Source organism: Ciconia boyciana, chromosome 3 (assembly GCF_034638445.1).
Source record: "Ciconia boyciana chromosome 3, ASM3463844v1, whole genome shotgun sequence".
In the NCBI taxonomy this organism is placed as follows: Eukaryota; Metazoa; Chordata; class Aves; order Ciconiiformes; family Ciconiidae; genus Ciconia; species Ciconia boyciana.
The window spans coordinates 6,843,561-6,861,083 of record NC_132936.1 but is presented as its reverse complement, the minus strand read 5'-3'; the positions used below and the strand labels follow the sequence as shown (position 1 = coordinate 6,861,083).

Sequence of the window (17,523 nt, the reverse complement as noted above, 5' to 3'; positions counted from 1 at the left end):
AGTCTGAGATCAGATGAACAAGGAAAATGATTTTTTTGAAAAGTCATTTTCAGCAACCTTATAGAGCTGGTAAATAGTGTCTCCTAAGAAAATTATTTGAGCGACCGAGAAGTGCATGAGAATTAGCAGTTAAGGAGGCACTTTTGAATACATAATGGAGATTATCTGTCCCGATGCAAAGGACAGATGGGACGTACATTAAGAGACTGTTATGGCTAGATCAGATACTCCTTTTGCTTTACAGCAGTTTAAGGATTTATATGTAAAGAGAAAACCAAATGTGCAAAATCACAAAATGAATTTCAATTAGCAGAGGATTAAAAGAAGAACAAGGAAATTCCTGTGATGCATAAAAAGTAAAAGGAAAACAATGATCAAATCCATTAACAGCAAGAAGACAGCACATAATGAACAATGCAGGGAGGGTTAAGGTATGACTAATTTTGTGTGTGTTAGTCTGTATAAAGAGCTTGACAGATAATCGGCTAAATTAATAGAAACAAACAAACAAAAAAACCCCTAGTGGTGGCCAGAGCAGAGAAAAACTGCTAAAAATATAGAGGTAAGGTAAAGTTACTTACGTGTACAGGACCTGATAAAATCTACCAAAGAATGCTTTAGCGTATAGTTGAAATAATCTTTCCACTATTTGAAATTATCTTTGAGAGTTCATAGGTTACAGAGCGACTGCTGAGGATGGGAGATGGGAAGAAATAGCATTTGTGTTTAAAAGGAGGAGGGGAGAAAGGCCTGGATAATTACAGGTAATTTTATCTAACTTGAATTCTGGGAAATAAGTTTGTAAGTACTTCAGAATTAATTAGGCCTGGGTTGTCTAGAGCAAATTATGTCAAATCAATATGCGTTCCTTGTTTGACAGGGCAACTGGATAAGTGGGATAAAGGAGATGTGGAAGGTGGATATTTTGACTAAAGCTTTCACGCTGTTCAACAAGTAATTTTCATAAGTAATCTACAGTCTAAATATAATTTCCATAAGGTGGGTGCATAGTTTAAAAAATGTCTAAAACAGAAGTGGTTCATTCTCAAAGAGTGAAGGCATTTAAGTAAGACAAGCTCACATGCTTCTTCCTGGAACCAGGTTGACATTAATGACACTAGTCAACAGAGAAAAACCTTAAAAAAAAAAAAAAGTGTGGATGACACTGTGCTGGTGGAGCGGGGTCAAAATTCTGAATAACCTTAAATTAAGCAACAGGATGATATTTAGTGCAGACTACTGCAAAGGAGTACGCTTGAAAAGAAATCAAAATTAGAGCTGTATAAAGAAATTCATGTGTCTAAACAGTTGTGTGATGCAGTTCACTAGAACTCAAGAGATTTGCAATGAGTAATTGTCAGTAGTATCATATTTTTGTAATCAAAATAAATACAGGATCACAGAATGGTTTGGGTCGGAAGGGACCTTTAAAGATCATGTAGTCCAGCCCCCCTGCCATGGGCAGGGACATCTTGCACTAGATCAGGTTGCTCAGAGCCCTGTCCAACCTGGCCTTGAACACTTCCAATGATGGGGCATCCACAGCTTCTCTGGGTAACCTGTTCCAGTGTCTCGCCACCCTCATCATAAAAAATTTCTTCCTTATGTCCAATCTAAATCTGCCCTCTTTCAGTTTAAATCCAATGCCCCTTGTCCTATCACTACAGGCCTTGGTAAAAAGTCTTTCTCCATCTTTCTTATAGGCACCCTTTAAGTACTGAAAGACCACAATAAGGTCTCCCCGGAGCCTTCTCTTCTCCAGGCTGAACAACGCCAGCTCTCTCAGCCTTTCCTTCATAGGAGAGGTGTTCCAGCCCTCTGACCGTTTTTGTGGCTCTCCTCGGGACCCACTCTAACAGGTCGATGTCTGTCTTGTACTGGGGACCCAGAGCTGGACGCAGTACTGCAGGTGGGGTCTCATGAAGAGCGGAGTAGAGGGGCAGAATCACCTCCCTCAGCCTGCTGGCCACGCTTCTTTCTATGCAGCCCAGGATATGATTCCCTCCATGTAATTTCTGGACGTACGGAAGGCAGTGCATATCACTTGTTCTCTCTCTTTGGTATATTGATGCTGGGCTACCATGGCTGGCTTTCAGTGTGCTCTAAAGCAAATGCAGACAATTGGAGAGAACACGGCAAAGCTGCAAGAACATGATAAGCTTAGCAAAGAGGCCGGGATGGCAGCCCTTCCAATGGTGCCATTACAGCGCTTACACTCTTCTGTTATAGCTAGTTATTGGTGTGGGGAGGTTATTCCACTTCTTGAAGTTGTTACAGAGCCTGACTTTGCAGAATAAAAATCTAGTCCCACTTGGTGCTTGGATAGTGGTTTGCAAGAGGCAGGTACTTTCTGACTCTCTTGTCAAGCTGACTGAAAGCTCTCAAGATGTGGATATTGTTGTGGCGTTCTTGAGCTCATTAATTCTGTTGAGTGGTAGTTGATTATTTTGGGTTCTGTGCTAATGTGGCCATTGGGCAGTTTAAGTAAGCTTGATATTGCAGGTGTGCCATTTGTCTCTTCAGGCTGGTTAGACTTTTCAGATGCACATTTTTTGTCTAAAAATTAGATTGCATGTTGCTATCTTGTTTACAGATCCTAAGAAGAAAACTACTGACATGTGAAAGGTAATACCTTTATCTTTAGAAACAGCTGATTAAATTAGAGGAATTTCAGGACTTTGAGACCAGCCAGCTTTCTGCAGCCTACTGCTAGTCCTTGAACCATAATCTGAGGATTGTTGAACTAAAAAAAATTCTTATTAATCACGACAGCTGGGAGCAAAGCCAAATGCTGGGCGGCCATAACAGTCATAAGTATACTGCTTATGTTAGACAGAAGTAAATTATTGGCATATTTAAAGTTTTAGAGGTTTGGGAAGTTGATGCATTTTTGTCTGAATTTTTTAAATAAATGAATAAAGAGGAAAGATGTTTAAATATCTATTTCTTGCTTTTGTAGCAGATAACTAGACTTAAACTGTTGAAGAACTGTAGTGATTTAAGCTACATGCCCACAATATTAACTCCCAAAGTAGTGATATTTCTGGGGCAGGGGAAGGAGCTTGGTGTCACTAAGTATTGCTGAATAAAAATATTTGCTTGGCTTACAGTAGCAGTCCCGAAACAGGAGATTACTGAATGTGTACTGCATCCTAGAGAACAATAAAGAATATTTTTGAATGTCATTGGCTCGGTGTTTGCTAAAATTTCTGCTTAAGCTTTAACTATTTTATATAGTTTTATGGTTTATACAGTTTTATAGTGAAACAGAAACAGAGCAGATGGACTTTAGGAAAAGGTTTAAAATGTCTTGGATAAGGAGAATTTATTTTGGGAATAAGTAATTGGTATAGGTATGGTAAAATGATAATTAATAGGAGTGTATACTTCTGTGTAAAATAAAGTATGTGGTTGATAATAGCTGCAGATTGGTATATATTGAACTACTCTATTTCGAGACCACTTATGTATAGGAAGGTACCCTTGCTTTCAACCTCTTTTGATTTATTGTCCCCTAAATGTTTTCCATCAAATTTGAGGTTTATATGTAGCAAGTCTAGACCTACTATGTTTCTGATTTAAATACCCCTTAGAAAGAGTCTGTGGACTGCACTATGGGACTTTTAGGATGAACTTGTTCACTTTTAGTTGATAATTTGTCCTTCTTAATTAAATATTAGTATCCCATACTGATTAAACAGTTCAATTGAAATTGAAAAGTGTAAATTCTATTCTTGAGGCTACAACTGACACTGCTTCTGCAGTGTAGTGATTTGCACCTGGATGCAGGTATAGTCCATACATCAGGCTGCGTGGTCTGGGAAGACCCTCTGACAGTTGAAGATGCAACCTCAGTAGTGAACAGGTTGCTTCCCTTTTATTTTGACTGACTAGTTCCCCCAAAATTGCTAGTCCCACATCATCTTATGTCACTTAGAATCTATTTGCACCAAACTTAAGTGCCTTGCAAATCTCATTGACCTCAAAGCCAGAGTCCTCGAGTCTACACGTTTGTCTCCCACTCTGCAGATATACGTATTATGGACTTACATAATGGCATTCGCAAGGCGCGTACCTTTCTTTGACACAGAGACAGTGTGAAACAGTGCCACAGGGCAAGCAACTGGACTCTACAGGATACTAATTATTTTTGTATGTCCTACTTATTTTTAAAAAAACTTGTTCATAAAAAGAATAAATTCTACATTTGGTTACCACTCTGCTTGCCAGTCACTGGGCTCGTTGCCTTCGTACTGATTGCTCTGGATACAAGCTTCTGTTAAGAGCGGCCTCAGTTTCATAATGCCAGTCCAGTATTGTTTTAATATCATGCTGTTACTGATATATTTTTCACATCAGGAAATGAAAATGATTTTGATGAAGAGCAGTGCTGTTTTTAGCTGTAAGATAGGATTAGTCTAGTTTTCAGTTCTTGTTTCTAAACAAAATCTGTGCCAACTGGAAATTATCCAGTCGGTTGAAAAATGACATGGGAGCAGTTTGGTCAGGAATATTTGCTTTTTCACCCTGGGGTTTCTTCCATCTGTCTAATAAAACAATTATATCACTAAGACTGAAATTCCTTTGTCCGTATCCTGTCTGGTAGTGGACAGTACTAGCGGCTGTTGAAGCAGATAGAAACCATTGCTTCTTTTTCTGCCCTTATGTACCTGATACAGAGCCTGGGTCTGTCATCTCAGTAACTCCTCGGGTGCTGGGCAGCTGCTTGCCAAGTCCACCCAAAACCTCTCCTCTGGCCTACACAAGCCCGGTTTTCTGAAATGTGGTAAATTATTGATTTCATTAGGTACTATAACACTATAAAGTTCTAGAGGCTAATTAAGCATTGTGGTATATATTGGAAATGAAAATATGCTGTTGAAATTTTTTTTAATTAGGCAGGTAGAACACTGTATGGCATTTCTTTGATATTTCAGCATCTGTGTAGCTTGGGATGCTGGAGTCCTCTAAAGACTGTGACCTCTGATGGAGCAGAAAACAGCCTCTCAAAGTGTAAAAATATTTCAAGTACATTTTTTTTCACTGAAGTTTATTCAAACTGGAAAGCATCTTCAATTTTTGTAGGACAATGCTGAAAGAGGTGTTACAGCAACAATATAGAAAAAGCATGGAGGGGAGAGTGTATCATCTCTGTTTATGCAGATGCTTTCCATCCATTTTCTGCTATGATCTGCAAAATCAAATTCACAGGTAAACTTTTCAGAGTGATAACAGCATTAAAGATCAATTAAACCCAGCAGATTATAGCTCATCTGAGGCTCCTCTGTGGGCACCAAATCGGTGAATGTGGCAGAATGATATACTTGCAGTCTTCTATAGTTGCCTCTCTCAGCGCAATGTGTAAATATAATAATTTTAGTCTATGGAAATTCTGCCATTTGAAGTTAGGGGGAACAGACTGTTACCTGTAGTTATCCTCCTCTTCTTTTTTTTTTTTTTTAATATATAACTATGTATATACACACTGGTGTCTTTCCTTCTTGATAGCACAATCCCTGTTCTGAGGAAAGTCTATATCCTGTGTAATAATAAAAAAAGAAAAATGCATCAAGCTCAAATGTTTTCATATAAACAATTAGTGAAGGAAGGACTACAAAGAGCAAAATAGGTTAAAAAGAAAATTGCATAAAGAATTGGTGATGAAGATGGATTTTCACTGGCAAGCTACAGAAGGAGACTTATGAATCATAAAAGCCTTTTCTGGAAATAACTTTGCTTAAGAGATTGCAGCAACTCAACATATTTTTTCTGGACCTGTCAATTTAAAAGATATGTCAGTTTCTGAATGATCATTTGAGGTTGTTTATTTCACCTTATTTTCCTCTTCCATTATCCTTTTTTCCCCTGTTAGACCACTTCTCTATTTTAAAGTGAAATTAGGAACTAGAACAAATTAAATGTATTTTAAGAAAACTATATTGATCTCTATTGTTTAGCGAGATGTGGTTTGCTCTATTAACCAAGCGCAAAGTGCAGAAAGCTGTGGTGTGGTGTAAGCATCTCTCATGTGACCCTGGACCCTCAAATCCTTAAAATTTGTTTGAATTGTGTGTGTCATCCATTCAGTTACAATGTGTTGTTCTGTGACCAGGGTGCTCCTATTCCATCATCTACACTGAGCTGGATGTACGAGAGACAGAATAGGTCAGAATCTATCTGAAATGGATCCTAAAAAGGGATTCCCATATCTCTCTATTTGTAAGCAGAAAGTTTCCTCTATCTACACTTTTGCTGTTTTCCAGCCCAATTATGATTTTTTTCTTAGTTTTCTTTTTACCTCTTTCTTACATGTTTATTTCTGATAAAGGTACCTTTATTGAACATTTTTGTATTCTGTTGGGCTTGAAACGTATTCACATGTAGATTATGTAGGTTTGCTACAGACTGCATTCAGTCACTCAACTGGAGATAGCGTATTATTGTCCTTGACATATCTTTATTGTACAAAGAGACTCCAGTCTTAGAGGCTGTAGCTTCTAGGAGCTGTTTGAATGTATACAGAAAACAGACCTGCTTGAGTAATTTGCAAATGAAGTGTAAGACGGCGAATGACAGATGGTCGAGACAGACTGGCAAGAATAAGGAACAGTCAAATAGTACAACCAGAGCGTGAGACAGTGGTCACAGTACTGCAGATTCTGCCCACTAATTGTGGGCTGCAGTGGCGGGGAGAAAGGCAAGAGAGAATAGTAAGAGGCTCTTTGTTTTCTGTTTTAGTGCAGAGGTGCAAAGTAAGACTAATGCCTTGAGTGAAAACTGAGTTCTACACTTTTGTTTCTGTGTAGACTGTTTTCCTTTGTATTTGAAGCTACATTTCAGCAGAGCTTTTTTTACTAACCTTCTGAGGATGTGTATTGGTGGGTCAATAGCTTTCCCTTGTACCTTTTTTTGATGGTTAAATAACATTTATGGAGGAGCATGAGATTAGATTCTCTTCTGCTCTCTTGCTTGTTTTTTTTAATAGTCACTTCCAAAGTTGTCAGTGTTCTTTCTAAATCCAGACAAGCTGAAACTATATTTTTAGTCATGTTAGTGCAGTTTGCAGTTGTTGGGGAGAGGGAAGGGAAAAAGCATTCCCCATGACTGTGATGAGAAACAGCTGAAATGCTATAAATGTTGATCACTGTAGGTGAAATAGTAAATCAGGAATGGGCAAAGCAAGCATTTTATTTGTTTAAACTGTCCCATGGCTTTTTCTTGTTTATTTTTCTAGTTTAACTGGGTTGACAGAGACAGGGAATGAATAGAATGTATTTTATGGTTGTTTTACAACATTACTGCTCCAAGAGTATAAATAAAGTTTTTCAGCTCTTAGTGTTCTCTTTATTATATTTCATTCTTGCATTTAGTATTCTGTTCAGTGAGGTCCTGATTCTGCATCACTGACAGCAACAGAGGTGTCCCCGGATACTTCAACAGGCTCGGTAACAGATTTTTAAGAGACTGAGCTTTCCAGATGCCCTGACTGGGATTGTTTATGCTTATAGAAGTAAGATGTTCCTGAATGACTTAGGGAAGCACTGGTTCTACTCCCACGGTTGCCCATAAGTAGGCACTGTGACCATAAGCGAGTCTGTCCTCGCCTCAGTGTCACCACACAGGAGAGAGTGGTATACCTCAGAAGAGTTGAGGAGATGAAAGTTAAGTTGTCAAAGATCACTGAAAAATAGTGTAATAACAAGATGGATATTTATGTAGCTTTTCTTATAGTCCCTAAGTTTATACAGTTAGTATGAATATTTTTCACACAGCTTCTCATAACGCGTAACTTTAATCACGAAACCTAGTTTCTCACACAAGTTTCACTACCAGTCCCTTACTTATTATTGTCCTTTGCACTTTAATTTTTTTTTTTTTTTTTGCTTTTCCAGGAGTGCCAGGTAACTATTCTTATGCGAGATACTGGCTTGCGTCTACATCAGCATTTTTAGTCTGAGCTGGGGATTCTCATGAGGCAACTTTCCTCTTGATCTTCATTAACTGTGCTTTTTGTTCACATCGCAGAGGAGTTCATGAACTGGATACCTTTCAGATGAAATTAATATAGAAGATGCACTCCAGCAGTGTACTTAATATGCTCCAACTACTAATGGGTATTCAGTCCATGGCACCTGATCAGAAAGTCCTCAGCACCAACTGTTTTGCTGTAGAGATCTGCTCCTATTGGAACACCCTTATTGATATAAACATAACAACTATTGGTAAAAATTAATTAAGGTTGTTTTTCTTCCTTAGCTTTGTTTGCTAAATTAAGATAATAGGAACTTTAGGAATTACTGAAACAGGCTAAACATATAGACAGCAATTTGTTCCTTGTGCTACCAATTAATTGTTGGGCTTAAATGTTTGCAGCAATAAGACAAAATTGATAGCTGGTATTGTACTATATACATTGTTAAATCCAATGCAGACGAGCTCCTTCGAGTTTGCTACATACATTATCTACTCATTTATTGTTTAATTCTTTTTTTTGTTTGTTTGATTTTAAGGCGCTTTTTTTCAGGAAAGTCTGAATCTTTTCTTCATGTCTTTGTTATTAGCATCACTTTCATCTTTCTAAAGCCAAAATGGAAGGCTGCTATTTGGAAAATAGAAATTGCATTAAATCCTCCACAAACCTGTTCTTGCTTTTTTTTCACTGCCAAATACGATGCAAAAGAGAAAAAAAATAAAGTATCGAGTGATGTTGCACAAAATGGTAGCCAGCACAGGAATCAAAAGTAGCTTCTCAGAGAACAAAGAATGATGTCTCTACGGAACACTCCCTAGCACTGGGGGTGAAACTAATAGATCTAGTCATATAATGTGCACTTGGCCAGCCGGTTTGAAAGAGTGCTTCCGGCATTTCAGGGAGCTAATATGGCATCTGGAACTGGAGTACTTCAAATATGGAGTGTTCAAAAAAGCTGTTGCAGGTGATACAGTAAAATAGCAGTGCTTGTATAAAGGAGAAATGTAAAGTGTGAATTTTTCTTTTAGCTCAATCGTTGGGTGTGAAATTGAATTGAGAAGTCTCCAAACTATATTAAATCACCCCCTTGGCATTGCCACAGGAACAATTTATTTCATCTTGAAGGAGCCTTTGGTTTCCAGATCAGTGAAGCTAAGCAGGAGGAATGTGCGTCACACTGAGGTAAACAGGGATGTGAGCTGGTTAAAAACAGAAAAGGCAACGCAGCAAAATTCTGTGCCCCTGACATTTGTCAGCCTCTTCTGGAATGTGAATGCCATTTCCATTAAGCTTTGGGGCAGATATTATCTCTGTACTTTTTGTTGTGCTGATGAGTTGGAAGCTGAACATAAATTTATTTAGTTCAGCTGACTTTTCAAGAGGCAAGTCTGTGTTGTTCACCAGGAGGTTTGCAGTGCTATTGCAGTGCTATCATGCCTTGGTGGACTGTCCTCATGCAGGAGAGCTGGTAAGTGAGGGATGGCTCTTACTGCCTCAGTCCTGGTGTGAGGTGGAACTATCAAGCTTCTTCCAGTTTCCTACCTATTTTTGTCATCACAAGTTTTTCTGAGATGATGAATTACAAATATCTATACCACATTGTGTAATGTCTGTTATACTTTCTCAAAGTCTCTCTCTGGAACAAGACACTGAATCTGTAAGCAGTAAGCATTATATCAAATATTTCTGCTGTCAGAATGATTTTGGCAGAAAATGAAGGCAAAACCCTGGACACAGCCTTCAGGATCTAAAAGTTCTATGCAGATGCCTCCAAAACAGCCCTGGTGTGTCAGAATAAGATGGCACCATGTGTGAGCCATGGGCCAGGGCTGTGTGCAGGCATGCTTTGTGGCCAATGTGTCTTCTGTTTAGGGTTGGTTCACTGCAAAGAGCAGAGCAACAAGGTCACTTAGCATCACATCTTGAATACAAAATGTGTATTCTTTACACAGTAAAACTTAAAGGTATTAGGACCCCCTTTAACATTAACAGGATTGCAATAGTGCAAGCAAATCTGTCTTGATTTAACCGAAGAAAGCAAGATTTAAGGCATTTTTTAACCTGCCCCTCTCAAAGTCCAACCTTAATATTTATTTTGGCTTATACTGTTTCATTTAATCTTCAGCTCACAATTTACCTGACCTTCAACCCTTAAAAACAACAGAAAGCCAAGCATAGAACAATAAACCGCATGAACTGGGGTAGCAAACCTGGGTTGATTTGTTCGTGTACTGAGATAATAGCGCAATTTTGGAAGAGGCTGATTAGTGCTGTGTTTAATAGAAATAAATAAACCCAAGCTCTTTTCACCCCTATCTCAATGCTCTAATCTAACTTCAGGAAGAGATGAACAGAACTTTGCACTGAGTTCCAAGGTGAGAAACACACTTTTAGACAGTATGGTAACCAGGCGGTCATTGCAGAGTACTTTGTAATTCTGCTTACCTGACAAAATACCCAGTGTTCCCTGTTTTTTTTCCACCCTTTCAACATTTCTCACGTGTAGAAATGTTACCATCTTAAAATGTACCCTGATGAATGACAGGTGGAAGGACACATTTTTCTATTGCATTTTTTCATTGCTGTTTCACCTACGGGATTGTATGAGGGATTCCCTTTGGTAACAGAAGAAACTTTCTGCAAACCAATGTTCAGGCAGTAGTATTCAGTCTGTATATTTTATTCAAATAACACCCTGTCCCACTGGTAAGGAGGGAGTAGGAAGATCTCACACTCTTGCTACAGCTACCTTCAGTGAAAGGTAAAATAGAAAGCTAGGACCTGGAGACCTGTGCCTTAAGGTGATCTATGAATGATAAATTTGTAGTTTATTCTCCTGCCATTCCTTAAAGGCATGAGGACAAGACCATGGGAGCTCTTTATTGATCATCATCATAATCAGTTTAAAATATTTCCTCCCTTTTCAGCACTCCCGGAATTTTAACTGAAAATCAATAGTGCTTTTTCATATGTGCTTCCAAAGTTTCCTGGTAAGTTTTACCTTTTTAGAAGCAGAGAATTTGACCATTGATTAGGCTGTTGTTTACACTGGCTACTTGCAGGAGTTCTTGCCATTTAAGGAATTTTCATATGCGAGTTATATCAAGCTGCTTGCTTGTTTTCTGTGGCTCATTAAATAATTGCTAAAAGCATTTGAGGTGAACCCAGGTCTTTAAAGTTCTGATTAGACAAATCAGAGCCCCTTTTTCTTTTTTTTTTTGACTTTCAGAACTACAGAAATGCATACTGTTGTCCTGTAATCTTTCCTTCCTATCCTTTTCATGAAGATAATTAGCCTTTTTGCTACTGCTGGGCCAATGTCATTTTGAAATTTTACAGGTCCAGTGCTAAATAACCTCCTCAATTTGAGCCTGAAATCTTTTAATGGGCAGTCTTTGTTTCATACCAATGCTGCTGGTTATTTTAATTCGGATAATCCCTTTCCCTTCACATCATTTACTGATTGCCTTATACTTAGATGTAGCAGGAAACACATCATACCTTAGTTTCTGTTTCCCAAGGCGAGATCATGGACCTTTACCTCCAGTGATAGGCTCACCACCTCTGATCATCCTTGCAGTCGTCTTCTGTTGCTCTTCCAGCTTGCCTCCATCTTCCTTAATCCTGGATGAGAAAAGCCATACACAATATCCAGACTAGGTCATGACAATACCCTTCATGTGGCATTGACATATCCCAATCCTGAAATTACTTCCAGCTGATATTTTCTAGGCTTCTGTATTATTATTTTTTTAAAAATGTGTGCCACTTTATTGACTCCTTTACCCCCCTAGAATTAACCAGTATGCCCATCCTCTTTGCTATAAATGGGGAATTAATATCTTGGTAGAATGTTTTTTTTACTAGACTCTTCGGTGCACGGCCTCCATATGTTCTATCAAATTCCATCTTTCTTCCTGTGCCGCATGAGAGATCTGCAGTGTTGCAACCAGTGTGGTTATGTGGAAACAGAAAACATTCGGCTCTGAGATACGAGTTTATTTCTTACAGGAAAACTGATATCCAGTACAGAACTAATTTCATAATTGTAAATTATATTTCAGTTTCCCTATTGTATACAGTTAGTTCCTTGGATTATCTTTTATATAAATGAACAGAAAAATTAAAATGGGAAAAATGCTTGCTTTATTTGCTTGCAAAACTCTAGGAAAAAGGATTGGACTAAAGTTTTAAATCACAGCCATCTTCTAAATCAAATGTGTAACAAGGGTGATAATGAGCGTAAACACACTGAATAATAAAATGTAATTTGTGTTCTGAGTTCTAGGGCTCTAATCCAAAGCTCACTGATGTCTGTGGAAAGCCTTCCATTGATTTGAATTAGGCCTTGGCTTTTGCTCTGAATGAACACAATACCAGTGGAGCTATTCATGAAATAAATGTTTGGAAATAAATCATGGGAACTTGCTGTGTCAGAACCTAATTCACTTGCTAATTCAGGCAGTCATGTTTTACAATGCTTGTTGTGTCTATACTTTGTCATAGTCCCTCGCATGAACTAACCAAATTCAACCTTAAAAAAAATAAAAATCTTTTGCCACTACTGCTGTAACTGGAAGGTTTTTTCTGGATCATTACTTTGATGTTTGAAACCTCCTTTAACTTCTAGCCTAAACCTATTTATGCCAATTGTTTCCACTTGTTTTATGCCAACATAGTCTTCCAGTCTTTATACTTTATCTTTACTCTATGCAGTTCTGGTAAACTACTGATGATTGTCCTGTCTCCTCTCAGGCTTTGCTTTGTTTTGCTAAATAAGCCAAGCATTTTCATTTCTTATTCAGGAAGTTGTGCATTCCCCGTAGCCTTTATCTGAATCTATTCCCGTTTGGCTTAATCTATCTAGGATACAGGCAACAAAACCTGCATTTTTAGTGATGTATAATAGTACTCTATATAATTTTGTTAATAGTTTCCTTGCTTTACTGGAAATATTTTTCCAGATACATCCAGTATTTTGTTTGCCTCCTTATGGCTGCATTTCACTGATCACTTTTATCATGTGACTTACAGGACCTTGGTTCCCAGGTGAGCTCCCATTTAGTAGTAGAAATAGTTTTTAGTCCAGGAGTGCATAGCTTTGCCATTGTACTCTGAGGCTTTTAGCTTGTGTCTGTTACTCCAGTGCTCATTTCTTCCTTGGATGGTGCTCTCTTTGTCCTCTGCATTTGTAAATTATATTCAGCTGTCGTAAATGATAACAATCAAGCTTGAGTAATCAGCAGCCTTAATTAGTGTGTTCCTACTTTGTGCTAATTTGGTTAATTAAAAAACCCCAAAACTCTAGAAACTGCTAGAGGTGGTGAATGATGGGTGATGGGAGCTGACATAAGGTGCCAGGAAAGAACTGGGGAAAGGTGCCCAGTGCTGGGCAAAGGACTGGTGAGATGAAGAGAGGGCACAGAGCCCGCAAGGGAGAAGTGAGAACTTCTGCAGTATTGGTCAAATGAAGGCTACTCGCATTTCCCAGAGCATTAATTGGGTCTCACAGAGACATACTTGGGATGGATGAAGATGTGCCAAAATCCCAGAAATAAATGCATCACTCATGACTTTCTGTATTTTGACTTTTTAAGAGTAGCAACACTGCTGCTTAACTTCGGACGTTCCTTTATTTTTCTTCAGGAGTTTTCGAAGTATTCTGGAAGTTTAAAGACTTATCTTCTAAAAGTATTTTAAAAATACTGAATCCTAAAAGCATTTTAAAAGTCCTGAATAGAGAGGATTATGAGTCTTGAATAATTTATCCACAAAACTTGAAAGGGAGAGAATTTGCTTAGCTCTTTAAAGTGTATATGATACATTTTCTTATAGATTGGAATGACTCTGAAAGACTTTCATCCAGATAAGTACATTCAGCAGATATTAGAAGTCACAGGCAATAGCAATTAAGGCATAAGGCCTTTCCTGGGAATTAATATCAAGATGGGAGGAGTTGGGATGGCTCAAGATGCAGCTGAGGGCCATTAACTGCAGTTGATGATTAATGACCTCTGCTGAGGTCATTATTATTATCAGCTGAAAATGTAGAAAAATTCAGATGTATGAATCCTTTTAATGGGAGATGCAGTTTCAGTCAGTGCAGTAGATGTGTCCCCACTGTGGATAGACTGTCCTGTACTAATATCAAATAAAGGGCTTGATTTCCCTCCTCCCCCCAGCATTTTTAGGAGTGTTAATCAAAGCTGGATCTCTAAAGCCGCGCCAGTATCAAATTGAAAAGTAAGCAGAATAAAGTCCACAGCGCTTTAATGTTCTCCCAGTATTACATTTGGCGTCCAGTACTTAATCAGCTTTATTTAGAGATACTCCCCTCTGGCCCTTTCGGTGCCTAATGAGAGTGCATCTCAGTATTGTCCAGAAATGTGCCCAGAACATTCCTTGTGCTCGCTGTTCTTGGACCCACGTTTGAAATCATGTTCTCCCTTCTTTTGCATTATGGCCCTAACCAAGATGTAGGTTCCACATTGTCACGTATGCTGTGCGCAAAGAGGGCACACACACAGGACTGGCCGATGCAAGAAAATACTGCTGTGTCCATACTGGGAGAATGTTTCCTAATAAATAGTCAGTTGTAATAGATACTTACTTCCCACTGTCCAGCCAAGTCCATCCATGTTTTTTTCCACGGTTGGTGAAATATCTTTTTTTATATGATGAATGATTTCATTGTTGACTTGTGGGGAAACTGAGAGCTACTACAGGGGATGAGGAAATGTTAACCTTGGTGCTTATTTTTAGCTTATGGGACTCCTATTGTTATACCTTGATCATCTCACATATATATATGTGTGTGTATATATATGACTATAAATACCTTGATATTGCTCATGTGTATATATATGTATTTAAGTTTGTTTACTTCAAGGTGCTTTTTAAAAATAATACTGAGGAAGTCTGAAATAGGTAATACAGGTAACATAAAGACATAAGCTTTAATTAGTCACTATTATCTGTTATTTAGATTATACACAGTACTGCATGTTTCTGAACACTGCGTAAGTCCTACTTTACACACATGCTGGTCCTCTGTCCCTTTCTCTCCCTTTCCCCAGCCCTCTTCCCCTCGTCATTGTGAAGGTTGTAGCATCAAAATTCCAAGCAGGACAGGACTGAGATGACTGCTGCTTTTGGCTGACCTTTATACAAATGTCCCTGGATGTAGACTTCTGCTCACGAAAATAGAATTTTGCAAAATTGTAAGCAAAGCAGTTAAAAAACATAACTCAGGTGTGAAATGTTGGCAATTTGAATGTTAGGTGGAATGACTAGACCCCCTTGTACAAACCTATCAACTTCACACTGTTTGTGGGTTTACTGTGTGCCTTTATTCACCCTCAACCAAACCACTGAGCTTCCCCCCCCTTCCCCCCCCCCCAAAGTATCTCCTGTGGTGAGAGGAAGAGGTGAATGAGGTGGGGCGAAATGAAATGAAAATCACGAAAGCTTAATAGACCACAGGGAGGTTCCTTTGAAAGGGTGCCAGAGAAGGAATATCAGTTATGGGGAAGAAGACCACAGAGTTGGCAGTGAATGAAAGGAGATCGGGTACATGCGCAGTAGGGTTTCATACTCCTTGCCATGAAACTGGTCTGTTTTCCTAGTTAACTCTTTAACAAATGTATCATGCTGACAGTAGGCACTCCCACAGTTCTATTAATGCTCCCTGATGCGGCTTCACTGTGCTCCAGGATACATTTTTTTCTAAGTAGTTCTGGATTCTTTGACTTGCTTGTAAGATCAACGGATGAGGACTGAAGTATCGATGAGATTACATAAATTGCACTTTCTGATTTCATCTTCTACAGCCTCTGCCAGTTATCCACTCTAAGGGATAAGAAATCTTTTCCTGGATGAGAAAAAAAGACGTTATATTTTAAAACATGTACAAACGTGCTTACTTGCAGATACATCAAAGAAAACATCAGGTTATTATAAACACCTGACATAATAGCCCTCAGTGTGTGAAATTGTGTGGCAAATCATCTCAAAACACTTTTTCAGGATAAAGAACTCTTAAAAGAAGGGGCTTTGCTCTGGCTGATTCTCTACCTTCTAAGACTTCAAATCTTGTTTGCAGCAGTTAAAATGCTAGGACTTTATGTAAGACTCACTGGATTGCAGTCTAAAATCTGAGTAAACATAAAGGCTAGACTAAATGATAACTGCTCCCGTTCAGTCTTAACATTTTATGAATCTATGCTTGTGCGAATGAAAAGACCTCTGCCAGTGTGTCAGAATTGATTTAAGGGCTTTGGTTTTATTTGGTGATGTGGAACTAGTCCTCTGTGTGCACATAGTTTACAGAGAAACTGCAGAGAGAGTCTGATCCTCCAAGGCTGCTAACGTACCTTGAATTTCTGTTGATCTCTAGATGCATAGATGTGGTACACTTCAGACCTTTCTTTTACAATGTTAAAATATCCATATTTGTGTCATGTGCTTTTGAACATGGAGTTCTACAGCTAAACATTTTAAGCCTGAAATTTGTCTTTGGGACGAGTCACTGTTTTCAGTTATCTAATTTTTTCCCTGCTGCTACAGGAACTCTTAAGGAATGTCTGTATATCTGTGCGAAGTATTTAAATGACAAAACATCCAGAAAAAACTAACATGCAATACAAAATGACCCTGCAGTGTTGATGGGAATGGAACCCTCAGTTACAGTGGGCCTGGCTTTGTCTGCTGCCTCCATTGTAATTCAGCACAATGTTTGCTTTTGTACAGATGAGACCACAGTTATCGGGTATTTTCAGTCATATGCCCTTTTCAGCTTCATCTCATAAGCCACTGTCGCAGTTTTGCTCAACTTTTACGAGAAGTTCAATAGCTGCTGTGTTCTCCATTTGAAGACTCCTTCCCCTAAGCATTTTGCAGAGTTCAGCACTTCCAGACCAGTGCTTTCCTTAGTTTCTTTTCACAGAGCTTTTATTAGTCTATGGACATGAACACCCCAAAGGCCACAGGCTGAAACCTCCTGGTTAAACAGTTGTCATCAAGTTTCAGATTATCCTTTGACACAGACTGATGTGACAGAGCACAAAGTTAATCTTCAGCATTATTTCTTTTTCATTTGCAGGAAAAATTTGAAGGCTTGTTCCGTGCCTATGATGACTGTGTGACATTCCAGCTGTTTAAAAGCTTCAGGCGTGTGCGGATAAATTTTAGTAGTCCCAAATCAGCTGCTCGTGCCAGAATAGAGCTGCATGAAACACAGTTCAGAGGGAAGAAGTTAAAGTTGTATTTTGCACAGGTAATGAAATCTGGTATCTACTTCTATATTAGTGAGTAGCTTTTACAGAAATATTGTGCATTAACACTGAATAAGACTACTAAATTAACACTACTAAAAGATTACTCGGACATCCTTATGTTGCCTGAGCTGTACCTGCCCAGTGGGTCTCCAGTAACTTTAAAGGACCACTTAGGACCCAAGTTGCTTATTCAACACACAGAAGTTCCATAGCTTAGAACTGGTTTACAACATTGGGTATTTTCTGGGGGTTACTCTCTAAACTAACCATAAAAAA

The 17,523-nt window shown here is 38.6% G+C and overlaps 1 protein-coding gene across 2 annotated transcripts in view; it reads left to right on the top strand.

Annotated features, from left to right (window-relative positions):
* The window catches only part of RCAN2 (regulator of calcineurin 2), a 91,390-nt gene that overhangs the window by 56,656 nt on the left and 17,211 nt on the right, over positions 1 to 17,523 (top strand). For both annotated transcript variants that reach the window (XM_072858353.1, XM_072858352.1), the window contains one exon: positions 17,073 to 17,246. In XM_072858353.1, the coding sequence (XP_072714454.1) occupies positions 17,073 to 17,246 (174 nt within the window). The remainder of the gene's footprint in view (positions 1 to 17,072; positions 17,247 to 17,523) is intronic.